Source organism: Hippichthys cyanospilos, chromosome 16, assembly GCF_059441005.1.
Source record: "Hippichthys cyanospilos isolate Australia breed blue-spotted pipefish chromosome 16, RoL_Hcya_1.0, whole genome shotgun sequence".
In the NCBI taxonomy this organism is placed as follows: domain Eukaryota; kingdom Metazoa; phylum Chordata; class Actinopteri; order Syngnathiformes; family Syngnathidae; genus Hippichthys; species Hippichthys cyanospilos.
Genome location: NC_142384.1, coordinates 18,973,408 through 18,995,411, shown reverse-complemented (window position 1 = coordinate 18,995,411; position 22,004 = coordinate 18,973,408). Strand labels below are relative to the sequence as shown.

At 61.6% G+C, this 22,004-nt stretch overlaps 1 protein-coding gene and 1 long non-coding RNA gene across 2 annotated transcripts; one reads left to right on the top strand and one right to left on the bottom strand.

Moving 5' to 3' along the window:
• Positions 1-1,147: 1,147 nt before the first annotated feature.
• On the bottom strand, positions 1,148-20,148 carry ern1 (endoplasmic reticulum to nucleus signaling 1). Its single transcript, XM_088436238.1, is given in 34 exon segments — positions 1,148-2,072; positions 2,146-2,213; positions 2,301-2,424; positions 2,504-2,631; positions 2,706-2,853; positions 3,134-3,333; positions 3,396-3,495; positions 3,605-3,794; positions 4,050-4,140; positions 4,206-4,464; positions 4,560-4,754; positions 4,850-4,962; positions 5,032-5,191; positions 5,272-5,350; positions 5,429-5,690; positions 5,751-5,852; positions 6,079-6,201; positions 6,332-6,404; positions 6,471-6,543; positions 6,633-6,666; positions 7,588-7,708; positions 12,740-12,860; positions 12,971-13,180; positions 13,265-13,387; positions 14,167-14,287; positions 14,545-14,644; positions 14,837-14,980; positions 15,387-15,697; positions 16,097-16,394; positions 16,763-16,963; positions 17,047-17,964; positions 17,966-18,480; positions 18,718-18,777; positions 19,517-20,148. Coding segments are annotated over 32 exon segments (6,003 nt in total). The 5' UTR covers positions 18,470-18,480; positions 18,718-18,777; positions 19,517-20,148; the 3' UTR covers positions 1,148-1,763.
• LOC148411242 (uncharacterized) lies at positions 9,884-11,314 on the top strand. Its single transcript, XR_015868100.1, has 4 exons — positions 9,884-10,129; positions 10,219-10,277; positions 10,454-10,495; positions 10,604-11,314. It is a non-coding gene; the product is annotated as an uncharacterized LOC148411242 (long non-coding RNA).
• Positions 20,149-22,004: the final 1,856 nt, after the last annotated feature.

The following is a 22,004-nucleotide window of genomic DNA, read 5'->3' as shown; positions in this document are numbered from 1 at the left end:
CGTCACGTGCGTCTACTGTTGTGTATGTCCGCGTGGTATATGTCAAAGAAATCTCGGCGGGCTATTGACAGCCCTGAGAGAACAAGCCGGCTCTTTCCGGAGGGGGCGGACTGCAATTACCAGCGAATTCGTCGAAAAAGTCCACAATATCAAATCAGCGCTTTATTTCCTCTCGGGGGAGGGAGGGGGGGGATTTCAACTGTGTTACAAGGTAACCAAAGCCGACCGCGCGTAAAAGGGAAGCCGCAACCGGGTCAAAGGCGCTCGCCGTGGGCCGACGGACGGACGGGGCGGGGCGGGCGACTCTCACAGCGCCCACTGGATGACAAACGTCTCCGCCATGGGCAGCGCCAAGCCGCGCACTCGGAGAAGCTGCGGGAAGAAGGGGGCCCCGTTCACAAAGCCGCCCGTCCCCGCTCCTTTGCGCGGGCGACGGCTGACCTTCGTTTGGGCGTCGTAGGCAAAATCCCGGACTTTGCGCCCGTCGGCCACCACGTAGCGCGGCGGCGAGGGCACGCCCATCACCCGCACGCTTCCCAGCAGCAGCCCGTCCAGGGCGACGTTCAGCCGCGCGGGCCGGCTCGCCACCTGCGACTGAGACGCCCCTTTCAGCCGGCCGGCCGAGCTTTCCTAGCGCCGGGACCCACGCGGTCCGGGTCGCGAAGATGGGGGGAGGGAGGGGGCTTCGACGGGAGGCCGCAACGCCACCCCGCGCGGAAACCGTAAGCTCGACTTGAAGTATTCAAGTGGAGGGTGAAGACGTCATTTACCTACTGATGACGCAGCATCAGGAGCAACTGGGGGTTCAGTGTCTTGCTCAAGGACACTTAAGACATGGTCTTGATGGTCGGGGGATCGAACCCACGACCTTTCGACTGGGAGACGACCACTCTACCACTAAGCCATGCTGCCTGCACTATTGCGCTTGTAGAAACAAAAAGTACGACAAACCGTTGAGCACTTCGGATGCCTTAACGGCCATCGCCGGAAACGCCGAAGCCCCATCTGGAATGTAGTCAGTCCCATCATTTCAGCGTTAAACGCTGCCGCGAGTTTCCATGCGTTTTCTGCCGCGCGTCTTGCTCAGTCGGCGAGCTCTTGCACTCGTGCTGACGGTTGCGAGTCAGGCGCGACTAATGTCCATCGCCACCTCTTTTGATAGTCAATTTTAATTTAAAAACCAAAACAACTTTTTATTGTGCAAGTCATCAACTTCACTTTGACACACGCGCGGAACGTTTCGAAGCACGAGCGCTTGCAACTGACCTTCAAAGTCCCCCTTGAAGAGATAATTACACCGTTACCAGCTAAAGAATTACCTGCGGAACGCGATGAGCCGACGCCCCAGAAGGCCGTCGGTCCGCGTCCGCACTGAGCGAAGGAGGGCATCTGCTAAGCGCGTAGCACGGCCTGCGTATCGCTTCCTTCTTCTCAAGGCACGTTTGCCACGAGGATAGATAAGTCTATAAAAATACTCCAGACACAAAGTGGACAGTGAGCAAAGTCGCCGCCATATACAACATTGCACCAGAAGAGCCGGCCCGCCTTTGACAATAATCATCAACAGTTCCCGCGAGAGGCGGCCGGACGTTTTGGGGGACCAATTCTCTTTTGGGACTCCGTACGGAACGCAAAGCCCACTCTGCGCTAAAAGCCAAGCGGCTTTATGGTCGTCCGCCTCGCCAGAAGGCACTTGTCGGGAATCCGGGCGCTAGGCGGCCGCGCCGGCGGCTCTCGGGCGCCGCGGGCCCGAGGCGCCGCCCTCAGGCCGCTCGGCCGCCCGCGGGGCCGAGGGGCCGTTCCCGCGGCGCCGGCTCGTCCGAAGCGGCTCCGTCGGGGTCGCCCGCCTCCCGCGCGGATTCTCGGGGTTGGGGCGCGTCGGCGACGTACTCGGCGTTCGCCATTTTGGAATAGTAAGGCAGGAAAAGCCTCTCCGCGGCGCAGGTCCGCATGGCCAGGTAGGTGTGCACCAGCAGGTGGGGGAAGCGGGACGTGAAGTAGGACACAAAGTCGTCGGGGATGGAGCCCAGCGTCTCCTGGACCTCGGCCGGCAGCTCCCGGTAATGATGTTTCTGCGCACGCGCGGCGACTTTGTTTTATTTTCTTCTTAGGGCTGGCTAGCAAGCTGCAAAGCCGAAGGCTCACCTTGTTCCTCATGGCGCGGAGGAGGTCTCGGACCGAACCGCCTTTGTAGGATCGGAACTTTCTCAGGTCTGCGGGCAAACACATTTGGGTTCGAAAGCCGCTGAACTTTGCACGGGAAATTCTGCTACACATTGGTTCCCCCGGCGGCGCTGTACCCGTCTGCAGCGGCAAGGTGATGTGCTCCCTCCAGTCGCCCTTGACCACGGGGCGCCCCCCTCGCTCCAGCCGCCTGACGACGGCTCCGTCCGCCGGCTCCTTCTCGATCCTGTCGCTCACGTCCTGCCGGCGGCGACCGGGGCGCCGTCACCGCAAGCGGGTACGAGCCGGAACGGGCGGCGCGGTTGCGGCCGGGACGGACCTGGAAGAAGCGCAGCTCCTTCTCCGGGCTCCAGAAGAACGGGTGCTTGAGGACGCACTCGGCCGAGGGCCTGCCTCGCGGCTCCGTGCTCAGCATCCGCTCGATGAGGTGCCGGGCCACCGCGCCGCCTGGCTCGCCGCGCGGGGGGGCGTGAGCCGCGGGGGGGGCGTGAGGCGCGGGCCGAGCCGGCGGCCCCACTCACCGTGGCTGTCGCTCCGCAGGTACTCCAGGCTGTACGCGCCCAGCAGGATGTTGGCTTGCCTCTGCAGGGACTTGCCGAAAGGGTGGCGCCCTTCAGACACCACGTAGTAGAACACGCAGCCGGCAGAGAAGATATCCACGGCGCAGGTCTGAAAAACCAAAGGGGGGGACCAATGAAAACACGCACTCCGCGAGTCGAGGAGCAAGCGCAGGCTGCGCGCGACACGGCGCACGGTCCCCTTTCGACAAAATTCCAGTCGCTCACAATACGCGCCCCCCTGAAAATTCTCGGCCCGTCTACCCGATACGTAGACTTCCCCGGGAGAAAATCACTTGGGGGATCGGCGCGACGGGCGGACGCTTCACGCGGAGAAGCGCGAGAACCGAGGAGGCGGCGGGGCAGAGCCGCGGGCCGGACTTTCGACTGACCGGGTTGTCCTCGCGGTCCTCGCTGAGAACCTCGGGAGCGATCCAGCCCTCCGTCCCCGGCACGCCCGACCTCCTGCTGAAACTGCGGCGCCCCGCCGCCAATTTCTTGCACAGGCCGAAGTCCGAGATCATGGCCCGGACCCGGCCGTGGGCGTTGGGCAAGGACACCAGGATGTTGTGCGGTTTCAGGTCTCGGTGAACTGCGGGCGGAGGTCCGGCTTGACGGCGCCGCCTCCCTCGCCGGCGCTGCTCAAAGGCTTACCTATGTTGAGGGAGTGCAGATGAGCCAGTCCCGACATGGTCTGCTCAAGCAGCGCGACCGGCTCCAGCCCGTGACGCTCAAAGTCTTCCCTCTCCACGTACTGGCGCGCCAAGGGGGGAAAAAGGCCTAAGCGGAGCGGCGCTGCGGCGGAGCGGCGCTACGCCTCCGCGGCGGAGCGGCGCTACGCCTCCGCGGCGGCGAGGGCGCACCTCCTGCAGCGAGGCGGCGCACAGCTCGGTGGCGATGTACTGGAACTGCCGGTCCCGCTCCGTGCAGAAGTAGCGGATGACGTTGGGGTGCTCGTCCGACTCGCGCAGCAGCTGAACCTCCCGGTCGGCGAAGCTGAAGCACTCGGGCAAGATCCTCTTCACCGCCACCGCGCGGTTGTCGAACCGGCCCCTGGAGCGGCCCGACCCGAACGCCCGGTCAGCACCGAAACCCGACCGCCGAAAGGCAGCCCGTGCGCCGACAAGCGCGCAATCCTTTTTCAAGAAAGGAGCCTCGCCAAAAACGCGGCGTGTTTACGCGCTACCAAGACGCAAAGGCAAGCGCCCGACGGAAGTTTCCCCCGACGGAAAACTATTTCCCGGGTCCCGGCCGCGACAAATGGGAAAGCGCGCTTTGGCGCGAAAGGTGGGCGCGGTCACCACTCACTTGTACACGATGGTCCCTTCGGCGCCGTGACCCAGCACTTGTTTGGGACGGAACGTTATGTTGCCCACTCTGACGACGCCGCCGTCCTCCTCTAAGGAGGCGAAAAACACGAGGCGTGGAAAGGGCCCTCGGCAGCCACGGCGGGCGTCCTCTCACCTCCGTCCTCGTGCTCGTTGGCCGAGCCGCCCGGCTCGGAGAAGGAGAGATCCGAGTGGTCGGAGGCCCGCGGGGTGACGTTGGGGCTGCTGTGGTCCGAGCATTCCGAGCGCGCCTGAGCCGCGTCCGGGAAGTCGGCGTCCGGCACCGGAGGCGGCGCCGCGTCGGCGAACGGCCGCTGCCTCCGCAGCGTCTCCAAGCGCTCCTCCATCTGCCGCTGGAACTCCCGGTGCTGCAGCTGCTGCTGCTTGTGGACGCTCTGCCGCAAAAACGAGGCGCCTGACTCGCAAACCCTCATCTCCGCCGGGCCCCGTCGGGCACTTCGTCTCCTTTCGGATGGGGGGGGTCACTTGCCTTGGGGTAGGTGATGACAAAGGCCACCCAGCCGGCCAGGAGGAACGTGCAAAAGATGATGGTGGCCATGTCTTTCAGCACGGAGTCCACCGAGGCCTCCGGCCGCGCCGGGCGCCCGCTCGGCCCGGGTCCTTGGATGGATATTTCAGGCATGGGAGAAGGGCCCGCGTCTTCCGCGACAACGTTGTTCACCTTCTGTAGTACGAAGAACGCAAGCGGTGTGAGAAGCCACCGTTGGCGCCCCGGGACCGCCGCATCGGACGAGGAAGAAAAAAAAAGCGCGGACACGCCTCAGCTTTGCCGGCGCCGGCCGGCGGGATGACGTTGCCCCGGTTACGAGGAAAGCTCTCGGGGAAGGTTTCCAGGATCTTGTTGTGCGCTTCCGGGGGCGTCTCGTGGTGCCCTAAGAAGCAAGTCGCAAAAGGTGAGGCAAAGCGTCGGCCGAGGGGCCAAAGCGGCCGGCCGGCGGCACCTATGAGCAGCAGGTAGTTGCGCATGTAGTTGACGCGGTTGCGGCGGCGGAGCGCCGCGGCGAACTTGACGCTGGTGCTGGGCGTGATGACGCACTCTTCGTCCTCGTCCGCCTCCCGTCGGTCCGGGCCCTCCAGCATGGGGAAGGCGCTTCCTCGGGGCTGCGCGCGCAAACCAAGGGGAGGTGACCTTCCTCGCCGCGCCTCCTAGCGCCACGCTTTTTCCGCGGCGCGCGGCTCACCACCACCGTGACGCCGTCGTGCACCAGGGAGGGCGACGCATACAAGCTGGTGGAATATTTACCCACGTACAAAGTGGACCTGAAACGGGGAGACAAATGGTTCCGGGCTTTCCGGCGCGGTTTGAATCGGGTTCCGCGCCGACCCTCGCCGGCTTACGTCAGCCTGTTGTCCGTCCTCTTCTCCTCGGGGAAGGGGTACTTCCGCCGGGTGATGCGGCCCACCTCCCCGGACATGAAGGTCAGGTAGCGCAGGGTCTCCACGGCCACGTTGGTGTGGGCCACTTTGCGCAGGCCCTCGCGCTGCCAGATGTACATGGCCACCACGGGCGAGTCGTAGTTCTGGACCCAGCGCACGTCGCCCGAGTCGCTGTCCACCGTCACCACCAGGCCGTCGCCGTTGGACACGAAATGGGCCATCTCTGCGGGGTGGGGCCCGTGAGCGCCGCCCGGCCGGGGGCCCGCCCGGCGAGGGGACTTACTGTACTTGGTGTCGTCGTCGGGGAGGGTGGAGGCGTAGTCCGAATAGGTGGCGTTCCAGCGCAGCTCTCGGCTTTTGGTGTCATACATGGTGATGGTGTATTCTGAGGAAGGGCGGGAATCCGCCGTCAATCCGCCGCACTTTGGCTTACGGCAAGAGCCGGGGACGAGACGCCGCAAGGTGCCCGCGTCCCTTTCGGGAGGGGGGTCGGTGCATAAAAGCGGGGAGGCGCGTAAAACTCCCGTCCTTCTTCTCGGAGGGCAGGAGATGGTCACCGAGGCCCCTTTCCTCGGCGTGACATAACCCGGCGAAAATTTGCTCCGCTTCACCTGTGCGTCCCAGATAGAGCAGAGACGAGGAAGGGCACAGCGTGTCGGCGAAGGACGACGTCAGCGTCTGCTGCTTCTCCCCCGTCAGCAGGTCCACCACGTGCCAGAGGTCCTGCTTCTTCCCTGGGCGCGCCATCGAGCAAAAGGCCGCTTAAAGGACGTAAAGGACGGGGCGATGGCCGCGCGCTTTCAAGGTTAGCCATCAAACCCCCTCCCCCGTCACCTACGAAAAGCAGCGCGGTCCGGGCCTCACCCATGTAAAGGATTCCGTCCGAACTGCGGCAGGGAGACGCTTGCACCAACTCGGGAATGGTGAAGGGTAATTTCTACCCGGGGACGAGGAACAGAGATGAGCCGGGCCCCGTTTGGCGCCCGCCCCGCCCCGCCCTTACCGTCAGGCCTTCGTTGTTCTTCCCGCCCAGAGAATACAGGCTGCCGTCGTTGGGGTCGGGCAGAAAGGCCGGCCTGGACAAACACCAAGGTTTCATCCGACACGCCGGCCGAGCCCCAACCTCACCAACGACTTTAATCCTCGCGCGCGCCCGGCTACCTACTCTGCCACGTGCGTGGGGACCTGAAGGACCGGATCTGCAAAGACATTGTTTGGATTTTTCTTTAGGGTGACGCGGCAGGATGCCCGATTGCATTACCGAGCTCCCTGCTTCCGCTTGGCTCACGAAAACGCTTACCGTGTGCCGACACAAGTGTGAGGGAAAAAAATGGGTGGGTGGGGGGGGGGGTTCCGGTTCCGCAAGGGTATGCAGGAATTCACAGTAGTATTGTTTGTCAAAGTTATGAGAGCCATTCCTTCTTTTCACCATCGACTCAACTGTTCTTATAATCGTGCCGCCGACGTGTCAAGCGTGACGCACGAATCCCACGTGACGCTTCCTTTACTCTCAATCGTTTCTCCTTTCACTACCGGCAGGAGTTACAGTAACTCCTTTTTATAAAACGTGGGCCGACTTTTACTGTGAGCATAAAGCAAAAGACTTTAAGAGTTAAGGAAAATTTGGACGCATTTTGCTCAATCTTCAAGCGGGTCATTTCTTTTCTTGTCCGCTAGCGGAAACGCACGGGTACAAGCAGAGCCGTACGTACGCGGCGGGGTCTATCTTATCTATCGCTCGTCCGGCGCGCGGGGCCTCCGGCAGCCACGTTGGCTCGCCCTTGCCCACTTTGACCTTGACGGCGGGATACGTTTGGCCCTCTCCCGGTTAATCATTACTTTCCCGGCGGCCGCGTTGCTCAAGCGCGGAGCCAACGCAACAAACATCTGCGGGAATCCCGGACACTTGCTCGCGAGCAAACGTCCAGTCAGCCTTCCGCTCGCCTCTTTGCCGAATTTGGACTTTTCGGGGATCGCTCCTAGCTACGCGCGGCGGCGTTCTCCATGGAAATGTTGGACCTTCGCATGTTCACGCTTTCATGGCCTTTCCTCGCAGTAACACAACAAATTAACGGGAGGTACGGGAGACCATAAAAAAGTCCCCGGTGCGCTCCGCTCACCTTCTTTCAGCGTCCATTTGATGGCCCCCGATTTCTTGCTCACGGCATGCAGGTTTCCATCCAGGGTGGAGACAAAGAGCAAGCTTTCAGGAAGTGAAACTGTGCTGGCGTTGCACAACACCTGGAGGAAAAAAAAAATGGGGGAAGGGCCAATATGATAGGTTGGATGACCAAATGACAGTCAACTGCTATTAAGTGCAACAAAGGTTTCTTTCAGAACCGGGTCAGGCCGGTGCTCCCTTTCCCGCACGAAAGAACAACAAGGCCAAGGGACGCAAACGAATCAACCGATCGGGGAGGAGGACGGAAGCCCGAAAAGTTGGAAGGGCACCTCCTATTACTCAAGAGTTATTAGCAAAAACCATCGCTCTTCCTTTCTCGCCTAAAGATTGGCTAAGCGGGCGGCTCCAGCGGCCCGCGATGTCACTTTCTCCTCTGGGCCGGAGCCAGACTCGAGCTCAAGCGCTCCCGTCCGGTCCGAGCCTGTCCCGCGCGATCGGCCGGGCGGACCGGATGAAGCGTCGGGGCGCTCCGGCGGCCGCGTCGTCGACACGGACAAAACCGGACCGGGGCTTCGCCGGTTTCGCACCTGAGTCGGGGCGACAAACGGCGACAGACGCGCGCCGACGTTGCTCAAAACGCCGGCGGCTTCGATTAGCCGGCGGATGTCCGGCAAACTCCATCCGAAAGCGCATTTTGGAGAAGAACGTTGCTCTCCGACTTCTCGCGAAGCGCGCGACACCCCGACTTCTCGGCGCGCCCGGCGCAATGATCCCTTTGCAGAAAAGCAACGCAGGTCCAAAAATACAAGAACGGCGCAGCTCAGCGCCAGCATTCTACTTTGAATACGAAAGGAGCCGCTGCCCGTTTGCCTTCGCCTTTTCACGCGGCGACGAGCTGGGAAGCGCGGGCGCCGAGGCGACGGTGCCGAGCGCCGTCGGCGCTCACCTTTCGGCCGCCGATCGGCCCGCCCGCCGGCCCTTTATCAGAAGCGAGCGCGCTCACGTGTCGGACCCCCGCGCGGGCCGATCTGCAGCTGCGATAAGATAGCGCCAGACCACAACGTATTTGCTCGCGGCCGGCGTCGGTACGGCGCGACTGCAGCGGAAGGCCGGCGTGACCGGCGGCGGGCGCCAAACACAGAGCGGCGCAACGCCGGCGCCGCACTTCTAGTATCTCCTTCCCGTCCGTGGCAGGAGAAAGAGCGGGGCTTTCCGTTGAAACCGCGAGGGGTCAAGAAGGCCGACTTTGGACCACGCAAAGCGAGCGCGGCGCTTAAAGGCCATTATCGTTTTCAATGAGCACGGAATGCGTGCTTGTAGAGAAAACCTGGACAAGGAGAGCGAGTCCATGCCACACAAAAGAGCCCCGGGCGAGCTTTGAAGCCGGGCCCTTCCAGCGTGCCGCTCAACTGCTGTCGCAGACAGGATTTTGACTTGAAAATGAAGAACCAGGTCTTAAAAAAAAACAAAACAAAAGCCAGCATATTAAGCAACAACGACGAGAACACAAGTGCGACTAGAGGTTAAGAGAACGTGCGGTTAACGCGCGATGCGTCCAGTGACTTCCTGCGGAAAACGTCAAGTCCCGAAGATAGTTGCGAGTTCTCTTTGTGAACTCCGAGCGAAAGGGCCTTTTCACATCACGGCTGCTCGCTTGTTTATTGGACTGAGCCGGGGAGGCGCAACACACGCGAAGCTTTGATGTACAGCCACCGCGAGTCGAGACGGCCGCCAGCGAACGGGCCGGCCGGCCGGCCGGCCGCAGATTTGACAGCGACATGGCCGCGAGCGACTCGGAAAGGACTCGGTAGCGACGATGTCTCTCAGCCGGGAGTCGGGCGCGCTAGTCGGACGCTATTTGCCCGCAGAAGGGCGGCCCAGCGATCGATCAGGAGCTCGCCGCGGCACGCCAACCCGGCTGCTCGCGTCGCGTCGCGTCGCGGCTCACCTGGAGAGGCGGAGCGGCGGCGTAGATCGAGAGGAGGCAGAGCAGGGCCCGGGCCGCCCGGGACCCGGGCGCCATCGTGTGCGCCGGCCGAAGGCGACGAGTGCTCGCGCTCGCGCTCGCTCACAGCGCCCGCGACGCCGTTCGGCTGCCGACGCGGAGGCGAATCTGGGCCACGCTTTTGACGGACGCCATCTCGGCGACGCCGAAGCGAGCGAGCGAGCGAGCTAGCTAGGAGCCGAGCTTCCGCTCGCTTCCTGAAATGATAGCGGTGGGCGGGACTCGGGGAGAGAAGTGCCACGGGACTGGAGTGCCGAGAGGCGGCCTCGGCCAATTGGAGACGCGGGCGGGCGCCGGAACGGATATGGAAAACTTCCGGGTGCCGCAACCTCCCACCCGTGGACCGCGGGGGCAAAAATCAACTTTGGCGAGCGACTGGTTCCACCGCTTCTGCGCGGAAGGCTGCGCTCGGCGGCCGCGAATATCTTCGTTTGCTTATTGTCGAACGCAGCGTGACGCATTAATTACGTTACTTCTTTTCGTCATTTACCGAAGCGCTTGTGCCACTTGGCCGTTCTCACCGACGGATGTGACGGTAAGCGATTGACTTGAACGCGTACGCAACTAATAGGGGCGTTGCAATTGGCCCCTGGCGTGCAATTTGAGTCTTGATTTTTGCCCTAGGTGTGAAAACTCCGGCGTGTCGGTCAGCTTGCAGCCACGTGGCGAAGCGCCGGTTCAGAGTAAGGACACGATGCGTTCACGAGAAAAGCGTCTCTTTGCTTTCTCGATGATGATTCACGTGCGTTAGACTTCTGACGTGAAATGAAGCCAACCCGTAACCTGATTCCACCTCATATTAGCATTGATGTAAGGTTTGTATCTGCAACTAACAATCCGTTTCTGTGTTGCGGCCCAGCCTTCGGTGAGGCGATGCGATGCGCGCGGTGGATCAGGAAGTGTAAGTCGTACGCCGTAATGGCCAACGTTGTTGAATGCGTCGCGAAATGCGTTTGGCGTGACGTTTTTCGCTCCCTTCCAATCTGGTGTCCCGGATCCGTCTTCAAAGAGGCCGAGAAAGGAAAGGAAAGGAAAGCGCCGGCTCCGGTTGAGGAGGAGGAAAAGCACGGGCCGGCGGAACAACAACCTGGCCCGCAAGTCCGGCTGGAGGGACCCGCGGGGTGGAGACCTCCCCCAGGAAGTTCCCGAATCCCAACGTCCAAACGACGGTCGTTGGCGCCGTCACGCCGCCTTCCTGTACGTCGGGCCAATAAAGCGCGGGCGGGCGGGCGGGCGGGCGGGCCTCCTTGAATGAACGCGCGCTATTTGGAACACCCGCTTGACGTTATTAGTGGTCAGCCAGGTTTAAAGGAAAACAATGTCTTTGTGGCTTTCCAGCTTTGTCTTTGTGTCAGGCGATTGCCACATTAGCGACCTTGCTGCTTTTCCCTTGACTTGGCAGCCGATTTCCTTCGACTGGAAACGCTAGACAAACGAGACCAGCTCGACCGCAAGATAAAACGTCTGTCCTCAGTACTTTCCCAGGTTAGGGTTCGGCCTTGCCTCACGCCCGTCTTCGGAAATGATCACCACGTTTCTCGCCGCGAGTTTTATTGGACCGCAACGGCCTGAACCTTGACATTCCCGCGTCACTACACACGACAGAATTTTTCACATGTCTTTCACAGTGCGAATGTACATCAGAAGAATTTGCGTCACAATTGATGGCACTTTTTTTGGTTTTAAAGATGGCCGCAACAAATAAACACCCGTGGAGGAACGTTCGCCAAAAGGCACTTTCTGCCTCATACGTTTGAGCGCCGGGAAAGGGCGTGGCCTGTAAAGCAAACAAGACGTTGGCAGATGACGTAATTCCGCTTGAGCTCGGCGCGCGGCAAAAGAAGCGTTCGTTGGCCGGGTGCTCCGCGGCCTCCGAAATCCTCGTCGCTCGCCTCCTTCCCGACGGCGGAGCGCCTGAAGGTGAGCGCTCCCGGAGAAAGGCGCCGCGGCGATCGTCTCTCGACAGTATGGCTCAAATCCGGAAAACCGCGTCGCCCCCCCCCCCCCAAACGCCAGCTTGGAGTTCATGTCCTTGAAATGCCCGAAAGCGAGAGCGGCGCTCGGCCTGAAAAAAACGCTTTGGCGATAAAAGCACGTCGGTGAACTGGGAACGAAGAGCGTTGCCAAGGAGCACCTTGTCAAGTGAATGAGCGACCGGTAGAAATCAATACATTCAGCAAGCTTGAAGCCGTGCGCGCGTCCCGTCCATTCCTTTGAAAAAAGTCCTTTCACGCGTGACGCGGTTTCAGTAGACAAAAAAAAAAAAAAAGCCCTCTGCTTTGCGGTCGGCGGGGCCATTGTGGTAGACCCCACAATTTGTTGAGGGTCGGGACTAGCTTTTAGAGAACAGGTTTGGATTGGGCAATCTCTTGTTAATGTTAGGGGCTAGGAATATTTTTATATATAAACAAACCTTTAGCGGGTCTCCCAAAAACTGGCTCGGCACAGCCGGACGGGTCCGATGGCGCCGGCGCGTGCCTTTGGCCAACGGGGCCGATCTTTGGAAAGCGCTGGGCCAAAGTCCATCGCGAGCCGGTGGCTCAGGCGCAAGGCGACGTCGCTCCGGTCACACGTCCGACAGCTCGGAGCCTCGGGCCGGCGGGCCCCCGGGGGCGGCGTCCGACTCGGAACCCGAGCCGGCGTTTGAACGCGCGTCCGTGGCCGAGTGCATGATGGGTAGCCACAAATCGTCCATGTTGGGCATGACGAAAATTTTCTGTCGGGGGGACAAAGGACACAGAGGAGAAAAACGGTTTCCCCGAGTCGCGCCGGCTTCGTAGCGTAGCCGTGAGCGCTCCGGTCATGTGGAACTTCCTGTTACAATGTCAGGAAAAACGCCAATGTAGCGCGCGCTACATTTTTGGAGACGATTCAAGCATTTCTCTTTCTGCTCCGGCGCGCCGCTGCCGGGCTGCGCTTAAGCCTCGAAAGGAGTCGTCTAGTTGCGCACTTGGCGCGTAGAGGAGCCGAAGAAGAGGAGCTGTGAACTTCCAAACGCGGGCGGTCCCTGACGCGTGTTTGGGAAGCGGCCATAAAGCGAGCGCGGTCGCCTCGCGATTCCGAAGCTCCTTTAGCGCCGCCAAACATCCGAACGGCGCTTCGCTCTTAAGCGGCGGCGGCAACTTTCTCGGTAGATCGGGGGTACCTGAAACTCCTGCTCAAGTTTCTTCTCGATCCAGTCCGTCACGTGGACCAGAGTCACCTCCCTCTCTCCGAGTTTGGGCCGCGCCTTGAGCTCCAGGTGCGGCGGGCTGCGGAAACCGTACCTGAGCGGCCGAAAGGAGACCGGCTTTGACGGGGCGCGGGGGAAAGCGCGCAAACTTCACGCGGGAAGGCCGGAATCGACCCGGCGACCTCCGCGCGGCCGGCGGCGTACCATATCCTGTCGGTGGGCGGCGGCGGCACGTTGACGGCCAGGGTCCCTCGGCACTCCTGCACCTCCACGGTGAGCAGCAGCGGCGTGTTGGCCACCTCCTCCATCTTCTTCTTGATGAACTCTGTCTCGGTGGCCTTCTGGAAGTACTTGGACTTGGCGATCTTGTCCACAAAGCGCATGATCTTGCTGGGCCTGTGGCCTCCCACCAAGCTGCGCCAGTAAAGGGACAGCCGCCGAGCGGCGCTCATCACCTCCGAACCGCCGCCGGGACTCGTGGGAAGGAGCCGGCATTACCCTTCGCCTCCGGGGAGGAGGGCTCTGTCGGCCAAAAGCTCGGCGGGATCCTCCTCGTCCGAGGAACCGGCGCTGGACGACTCCTCGTCGCTGTCCGCCAGACAATAAGCGCGCGGTCTTGCCCTGCGCCGCGCACGCAAACCCTTTGGCATCCTCGCAAAGCAAACCCCTTTTTGACCGGCGCCGCGCAGGTTCGGCGTCGCGGGTGTTTTTTCTACTGCCCCGGGAGACGTGGCCACGAAATAGTGAGGCGGCGGCTTCGTTTCAAAAGGAGGCCGAGGAGCGCGACAAAATGGAACCTTGCGGTCAAGGGTTAGGGTCAGCTAGTTAGCGGGGTTGGGGCAACGGACTAAGCTAGCTAGCTAGCTAGCATTTCCAGTCGCGTAAAACCCCATCACCAACCGTAGCATTTTGCATTTCTCACGAGAGTTTGCGTTTCGTCTGGACTTTTCAGTTTCTTCGTGTGAAACGACTTCATTTTTAGCTCCGGTCGCAAGTATAAAGAGCTCCATACGGCATCATGCTAGCAAGTGGAGGGACGCTTTTCGCCGATGGATAAGACGGATTGGAGTACATATCAGGCAGGGGCAAAAGGGACAACAGGAAAGAAGGCGTTTGGTACTCGGTTCACGATGGCGGCGTACCACGCGTTTGTTTACAAATGGCGGCCGTCCGACGAGTCCGGTGCAGACAACATCGGGTGTTTTCATGGAGCCAGCCAGCCATCAGACTTAGCGCGTATCGGGCAAGTCCGCACGGGCGAGCGTCCGGAGGGACGAGCTCGCGAAAGGGTTAAAAGCCATCGGGACAAATCAGACGTATGAGGTCAAACGCGTCTACCTGAACGCAGCGGCCTTTCCCTCGCGAGGCTACGGCGCGAAAAGCCGGGGCGACGGGCTCACCACTCCTTGCCGTGCTCGCCGAGGCCCTCGGCCTCCTTTCCCAGACGGGCCAGGTTCATCTTGGTCTCCAGGGTCATCAGGAAGGAGCCGGCGTAGGTCACCTCCAGATCAAACCACAAACCTGCGGGGACAGCCGGACAAATGGCGTAGCCGCCCAACGATTGCGCGCAAAGCGGCGTCATCCTGGAGCGGATGAGAAGGTGGGGCCCGGGGCAGCTTGGCCCGCTCGCTAGATCAACCCCGTTTTCCGAACCCCCCGTGTGTCCTAGCTTTCCAATCGTAAGCTTCTTCAATTACGACCGGGGCGGGTCTCCGCCCGCTCGATCGCTCGCAAGGGTTCCCATTCATACCGAGAGCTACGCCGCCATTCCCGCCTACCTTGGTGGTCCACGCGGGGCTTGGAGGCACCGAGGATCTGGGGAACGGAGAAGCCCATGTCCAGCTCCGTCAACGTGAGCTCGTTCATAACGTACGGCAGCTGGGAAAAAAAAAGAATTACAAAGATCCGACAACTAAACCGGGGCGGCTTCAAGCATGACCGGCAAGTAGCCCAGGGAACATCCCAGTTCCCCTTTGGCGGCCGGACGACGGATCCGCGCGCGCGGCTGTACTGACAGCAAAGGGGCCAAGGCGAGTGCAGATTGGAAAGAAAGGCGGGGGTGCCACTCACCCGGATCTTACTGAGCTTCATTTGAATCTTTTTGGAGACGACGTCGGCCCAGTACTTCTCTCCGAGGAAGTCCCAGAAGATTCTGCCCAGAAAAGCGTTGACCCAGGCTTCCGGTTTGACCGGCTCCTCTGAGCTCTCGGCCGCCTGAGGGACACGCGCACGCATACGGGTAGGTGAGGCACACCGGGCTTCGGCCTTCCGGCGGGTCGAAATTGGAAACGCGGGGGGCGACTTTGTCGGTTTTGCCAAAACACGTGTCGTCGGTCTGTCGAAAGCAATGAAGAAACAGATGGACCATTCCACCTACAGTCCAACGGTCTGTTCCGTCACGCCGGTGAACTTCCCGCTCGTGACCATTTTACTATTGAATCTTTCCTCCGGGAACGAGGCGACGCGTGAATACGCCGAGGCCGTTCGAGTATTTTTCCTTGGTGTCAAAATGCCGGCGGATGGTGACTAAGCGCTAGCTTTATCAAAGTGGGTGAACGCTATTGGCCGGGTACAAGAACGAGGCGGCAGGAACGGGTGAAGCAAGGGGGCTTTTCTTTACCTTTTTGCTGGCCCGGGGGCTTATCTGGGGGCTGTGGGCGGGCGGCGGGCTGGCGGGCGCGGGCTGGGCCTTCACGTACTTGGCCATGTACGCGTTGTAGTCCAAGGGCGACCTCTGCTGCGGGCGGGGCGGAGGCGGAGGCGGAGGCTGGGGCTGGGGCTGGGGCTGGGGCTGGGGCTGGGTCTGGGTCTGGGTCTGGGGCTGGGGCTGGGGCTGGGTCTGGGTCTGGGGCTGGGGCTGGGGCCGGTCCGGCTCGTCGGCGCCACCGCTCGCCCCCTCCGCCTCCTGGCGGCCGTGGGACGGCTGCCCGGCTGAAAGGCAAATGCGGCGCGCTTTACTTAGGGCCGACGTTCCGCAATGTTGGCGCCTTGGCATCCCGTTTTGGAACTGAGGCCAACACACGGGATCTCCTTGGCCAACGCGCTGAGCGTCGCCAAATCGCCTCGCTGACCACATGCATTTGCCCTAAGCCGAGCGCGAGCGCTTGCGCGCGGCCTCCCGCGGGGCCGCCCACGCAGACGGGCCCACGCAGACGGTGCGGAACATTTGCAACGACGGCGTGTGCTTCCGAACTTTGCCGCGCCTTCTAATTTACGTTCATTCCGACGGCTGAGGGCATAGTCCTTAATCCGAGGCTTATCCGAGGTCCGGCCGGCGGCGCGCTCCGGGCAAAGCGTCTTTCCTTTTTTGGCTGTGTGTGGCACACTGACCGCTCTTGGGCACAGCGTCGCCCGGCCCATCGGACTTGATGCGGGTCGCCAGCAGAAATCTGCGGAACCACTCCTCCTTCTCCCGTCCGGTCCTCCCAAACAGGTAGATGGTCAGGGGGGCCGCCTTGGCCCGCTCCGGCCCGCCGCCCTCGGCCGGTTCCGCGTTCTCTCCGTCCCGGTCGTCCTCGTCCCGCCGGGCCTTGGACATGAAGTGGTTCTGCTCGGCCAGCTCAATGCAGACGGGGTACTTCTTGTTCCAAACGCGTTTTCTGGCCAGGCTGGGTGGCATCAGGTAGACCTGTGGGGGAAGCCCGCAAAACGCCGTCTTTTGGTCACACCGAGGAAAAAACAAACAAAAACGACAACGGGCGGCACCGACGCTCGCGTTTCCATCGACCCGTTACGAATCTGCGCCGAAAAATTCCGTTGGATTTTTCCCGTTGAGTTTGCACAGCTGCCCATCGGGATCAGATCGGAATGGGGAGCTTCAAAAAGCCACTCTGACCGACGGAGCATGTTTGAGATTTCCAAAGGGTCACTATTTTTCTAAATACGGTGCGAGGCGAGGAATCCGAGCGCAAAGGGACCGAAGTCGGCCGTAAATCAGAGGCCAAGGCCGAGCGCTTCTTGGCTTCCGGTGACCCGAAGAAACGGCAGCGGGCGCACCTTGCCGTCGCTCAGCTCGTAGATCTTCTGGCTGACGTAGGTCACGTCAACCTTGGGCTCGTTGCGAGCGGCCCGGCGGGAGATGTTGCGGTTGGGCTTGGACAGGCGCAGGACCGAACCTTCCAGCCGCACCAAGACCGAGTGCGTCAGGGTGGCGTGGTACGTCTCCGGGTCGTAGCTGTGGATCTCGTTCATCCAGCCCTGAGCGGCACGAGGTCAGAGAGAGCCTCGCGGGCGCTGCCGACGGAGACGGCGCTTCGCCGCTGACGTCGCGCCCGCCTTACCTTGAAAACGCCGGGTTCTTCGATGTCGAGCCGGGCCGCGTCCCAAGATTTCATCCCTGGCCTCGCCGTCCCGCTTCCCGAGCGCCGCGGCGCCGACAGCCAAAGGGCCAGAACGGCCGAGGCGAAGCCTGCCAAGATCCCGCGGGCCGCGGCGCATACGTGCGGCGGCAGCGGAAGGACCAAGTAGCAGTACAGCAACTGAGTCAGGCAGAGCAAGCCCATCCAGGGCACGGTCGCCGCCCGCTCCTCGTCTTCCTCCTCCGGATCCGTTTCGCCGCGGCGGGGGAGCCCCGGAGACTCCGAGGCCTCAAAGCCGGCTCCGTCCCCGTCCGGGGTCTCCGCGTCGGCGCGCCAGTCGAAGCCTCGGCTGTAAAGCGGGCTAAAGTCCCCGTCGTCCTGACGGGCGGCGAGGGCCGACATGGAGCAGCGGCCCAGGGTGAGCGGCGGAGACCCGGCCGAGGCGGGGCCCGGGCCCGGGGGCGGGCGGGAGACGCCGTCGGGTCCCCCGCCAGCGGGGGTTTGTCGGTCCTCCTCCCCCTCGGCGCCCTCCTCCTCCTTGATGCTGTAGCCGGAACTTTCCGAGTGTCCGTTAAGCGCCGGCGCGCCGCTGAGTTCCGACGCGCTGGAAGACAGCAACCTGGCCCGCTGGGGGCCGCCCGGACCCGGGCCCGACTCCTCCCCCATGATCTTACTGAAGAGCTGCAGGGGGTCGGACATCACCTCCGAGAGACGGCGCCTGGTATCTTCGATCTTGGCCTCCACTTCTTGGACTTTGAAGAAGGACCGTCCGTCCGGGGGAGCGGTGGGGGAGGAGGGGGCCGTTTTGGAGTCTCCGCCCACCTGGGTGGCGACGGCAGGGGCGGAGCACAGGCGCGGCTGCGAGAACTGCTTGAAGAGCTGCACGTTGCGAGGGGGGGGGGCGCTGGGACGTCTGCGCTTGCTGCTGGGGCGACGCGGGATGAGCCGCCTGCTGACCGGGGCCTTCCTGCTCCCCGGCCTTGGAAGCGTCCGTGGAAAGGGACTTGACCAAGGACTTCATTAAGTGTCGGCGGCGGGGCGGGACGGCCTCGCGGGCCTCCACCTCTGTGGACAAGGACCTGACCAGACTGAGGAAAGGCCTGGAGGACTTGCAGGGGGAGCAGGAGCCGCCGGGCGGGGCCGACCCGGCGGGGACAACGGTCTCGTCGACGTGGGCGTTCCCCGCCGCGCTCTCCGATGCCAAAAACCGCTGCGCTTTCGGGCCATCCGGGCCGCCCGACGCGTAAAGCCCCCCTTCTTCGTCGTCGTCCTCCTCGCCCAGAGCCGAGAAGTGGATGGTGATGGTGTCCCGCGAGAGGGAGCGCTGAACCTGCAGCCTGGGTCCGGGGGCGGGCCGACGGGGCGGGCTCTCGGCATGTTGGCCGACCCCCCTGCCGCCGCTCATCGCCGCCCGGCCTGGAAACGAAGAAGGGCGAAAGGCTGGGGTTAGGGGGCGCCTTTGCCGTCCGCTCGATTTCGCGGCTTTGCTCGGGACCCCCTCAAACGCGGGGGCCGAGCCATTCGCGGACGAGCGCCGCCGTCCTTCGTCACGACACGGTTACGGAAGGCGCGGCTTTACCCGGGGGCTTTCCCGCTATTTCTCTCTAGCTCGTCGGACTTGGGCATGCCGGTGATCGAAAGGGGACGCGTTACCTTAGGACTTGTCCTCCGAGCTCCCGGCGCGGATCATGACGCCCGTGCTGACGCTCATACCTTTCTCACACACACACAAATGAGAGTTACTTGAGAGAGACCTGAAGTTGTTGGCAAGATTCAAGACTAACAATAGGGCCCCCTAATAGATGGAGATCCATGGAAGACTCGTGCTTTCCCGCCTTCCCGTTATTTCCACACCGCAAGTCCGGTCGTAGCCCCGCACGGATCGATGCCCGCCTTCTCTCACGCACCCGGTTCGAAGGCTTGCTAATTATTTGAGTCGGGTGCGACGAAGGAGAGGGACCTGAAAAACACGCAGGTGCGCGGCTCTCCGGGGATGGCCTCGCCTACCCCCGAACTAGCCCGACCTTTGATGCCGGGCAGTATCGGAGCCGCTTGCTTTTCGTATTTATTTGAAAGGCCAAGTAGAAATTCTAGCATTGCGTTTTCCAAATCCTCCTTCTAAATATCAATGTTTGGAATTGCAACGTCGAAGGCTCAAGTAGAGGCTCCACCGAACCAGGGCATCGTGCGTGAATTGACGCTTGACGAGCCCCCCTCCGAAACAATCATGTGCCACACGCCTGCGCCCGTTCACGTCATATCAATTAATTGGCGCCCTTAAAGCGACAGGAGCTGCTTTTTGCTTTCCGTGGCGTAGCATCATCATCATCATCGTCATCATCATCATCGTCGTCGTCATCGTCACGACGACGAGCTGCTCTATTGATCGCGGTCGCTAGAAAGATTTGGGCCCGCAGCGACGTTCGTCGCATCCCGAGAGCGTCTCACGTACCGCACTGCCTCCTCATCGAGGGCTCGTCCGTCCGGGCCGGGCCGCGGTCCGGACACGCTGGAATCTCAGCCGGCTACGGACCCGGCGCGCCCCCGCGCCGGCGATGGGCGGGGCCGGTCGGTTTCCGGGCGGCTCGCTCGGCGGCACGTCTCTCTCGATCCTCAGACGAGCCGGGCCGGCCGGTCGCTTTTGTTTTGGTGAACGGGGGCTGGGCGGCGCCACGCCCCCTGCTCAACAGTGACATTGCATTTCCGCGCCCTCCCTCCGGCGACGCGTCACGTGACGTTGGGCGACTTTCAAGCAGTGGAGAAAATCCGCCGAGGTTCGGCGCCGATATTACGCCCGGCGTCCAGAAGCTCGACGAAGGTTCGGCGCCGGTTCCGACTGCGAGCGCATCCCGTCGGTCGGCGCTGTCGGCGGGACATGCTGCCGCCACCCGGCGGTCAAGTCCGGCACGGCAGCATGCGCGTCAACGTCAAAACATTTTACGTTAGTTCCATTACTCGCCACGGTAAAATTGAACATAGTGAAGCGAAAAAAAAAAACACACATAAAATGTCAGGCGACCTATAACCCCTCTCACACTTACGCAGCAAAAAGCACGAAGAATAAAAAAAAAACATGTCCCTGGCACTCGGCGGCAAAATCCATGCCCCCCACCACCACCCAAAAGAGCCTGAGCGTGGTTGTCATGGCAACCGATGACATATTGCTTGCTGGGGAGCGAAAGTCATCGTGACAGTCGTGCGTGTCCTTTTGAAGTTCAAAAGCCTCATCCAAAAGGGGGGGGGGGGCAAGGGAGCCCCCTCCTCCTCTCCTCTCCTCTCCTCACCTCACCGCAGCTCATCCAACCAAGCTTTTTTATTTTTTCCCATCCGGGCCTTTTGTCTTTCTTCGCGCCCATTGTTTGCACGGCTACGACGTCGGCAATGGCTTCCGGAATTTGTTTCGGTGCGCGCGCTAGGGGGCAGTAAAAGACAGTCAAAAAGCCTGCCGAGATATACGTACATATATACGTATATTTCTTTCTTTCTTTCTTGGCATTTTGTTCCTTAGGCGCACATTCGGCGAGCTTAAAAATGGGCCTGCTCCCGAACGGCATGCGTCTACAGAACGTTTCCATGCGCCATCCACCGAATCCCGTTGAACTTTGGCGGCGGCCGGCCCGAGAGAACTTTGACAAACGTCAACAGGTTGCGTTGCTCCCAAACGGCCGGGTGCCGCGGCTAACCTGGGCTGGCTCGCAGCGCCTCAGGGGGCCCCGCGTCAAACGCCCGGCGGGGGACCGCGCCAAATGAAATGTGCTGAAAGTGGCTCGCGTCATCTCAAAGTGAGAAGTAATCCCTGCCTTCTCCCTCGTCGCTGCTCTGGAAGCCAGAGGTGGCGCGATTTCGTCGCGCGGTCATGTTTACGTGCCGGAAGAATTGGAGGTTCCTCAGAAGAAGCCTTTGAGCAATTTCGATGCACGCGGCTCGGCTCTCCGGGTGGCCGCGTGTTTTCCGTGTTTCCCTCCGGATTCAAACCATGAGCTCATCGGCAAGCGCCGGAGCCGTCGAGGAACCTTTGAGAAAGCAATGAAAGAGGCGACCCTAACCCTGATGCGAGAACGAACGGCGCACGCCGAGGAGCCGAGGAGCCGAGGAGCCGCGCTCCCGAACCCGGGACCGATCCCGAGTCAGACCCCTGGAACGACGTCCGTGTTCCAAAATGGTCTTTGCCGATTTTCCGTCTCGCCGTTATATTTAGCGCCTCACTTCGAGCCGGCCCGTGTCCGGTCCAGGATGGACCCCGTGTCCATCCTGGGGGTCCATCCTGGAGGACCTGTTTGCAGCTTTGGGGAAAAGAGGCGGGAGGAACAACTCCTACACGTCAAACTCGAAATCCCACCTCAGACCGCCAAACCTCCGTTGCGGCGCCCCGCGCGATATCGGCTGGGAATCGGGTCCCCCGTCGCCTTCCGTTGAGTCTAATTCATTAGCTGAGGCACAGGTGTGGAACTCCAGTCCCGGAGGGCCGATATCCTGCATGTTTTCAAACCTTCTCCCGATTCAAATGATTGGGAATGAGCTAATCATTTGAATCAGGTGTGCTGGGGAAAGAAAACCGGCAAACATGCAGGACGCCGGCCCTCCGGGACTGGAGTTCCACACCTATGAGCTAAGGGGTCGGGCGGTACGGGCCGGGTTAACGACGGGCGCCGTAATCGCGACGACAACCTAAGTGGGCGAATGACTGCAGAGGCTACGGCCGCAGTTCAAAGCCCATCGCCGTTTGGATCTGAACAGGAAAGGGGAGGGGAGTGGGGCTTGCAAAGGGAGCTTAGATCTTCACCCTCACACACGCGCCGAGGAAAACACGCCGGGCGACATCAAAAAGACAAACATTAAAGGCCACGCAGACAACGGCGCGGAGACGCACGGCGAGCGCCCGCCGCAAGAGTGCGAGCGCGCCAAAGCCGAGCAAACAAACGAGACGCGCGCGGGGGGGG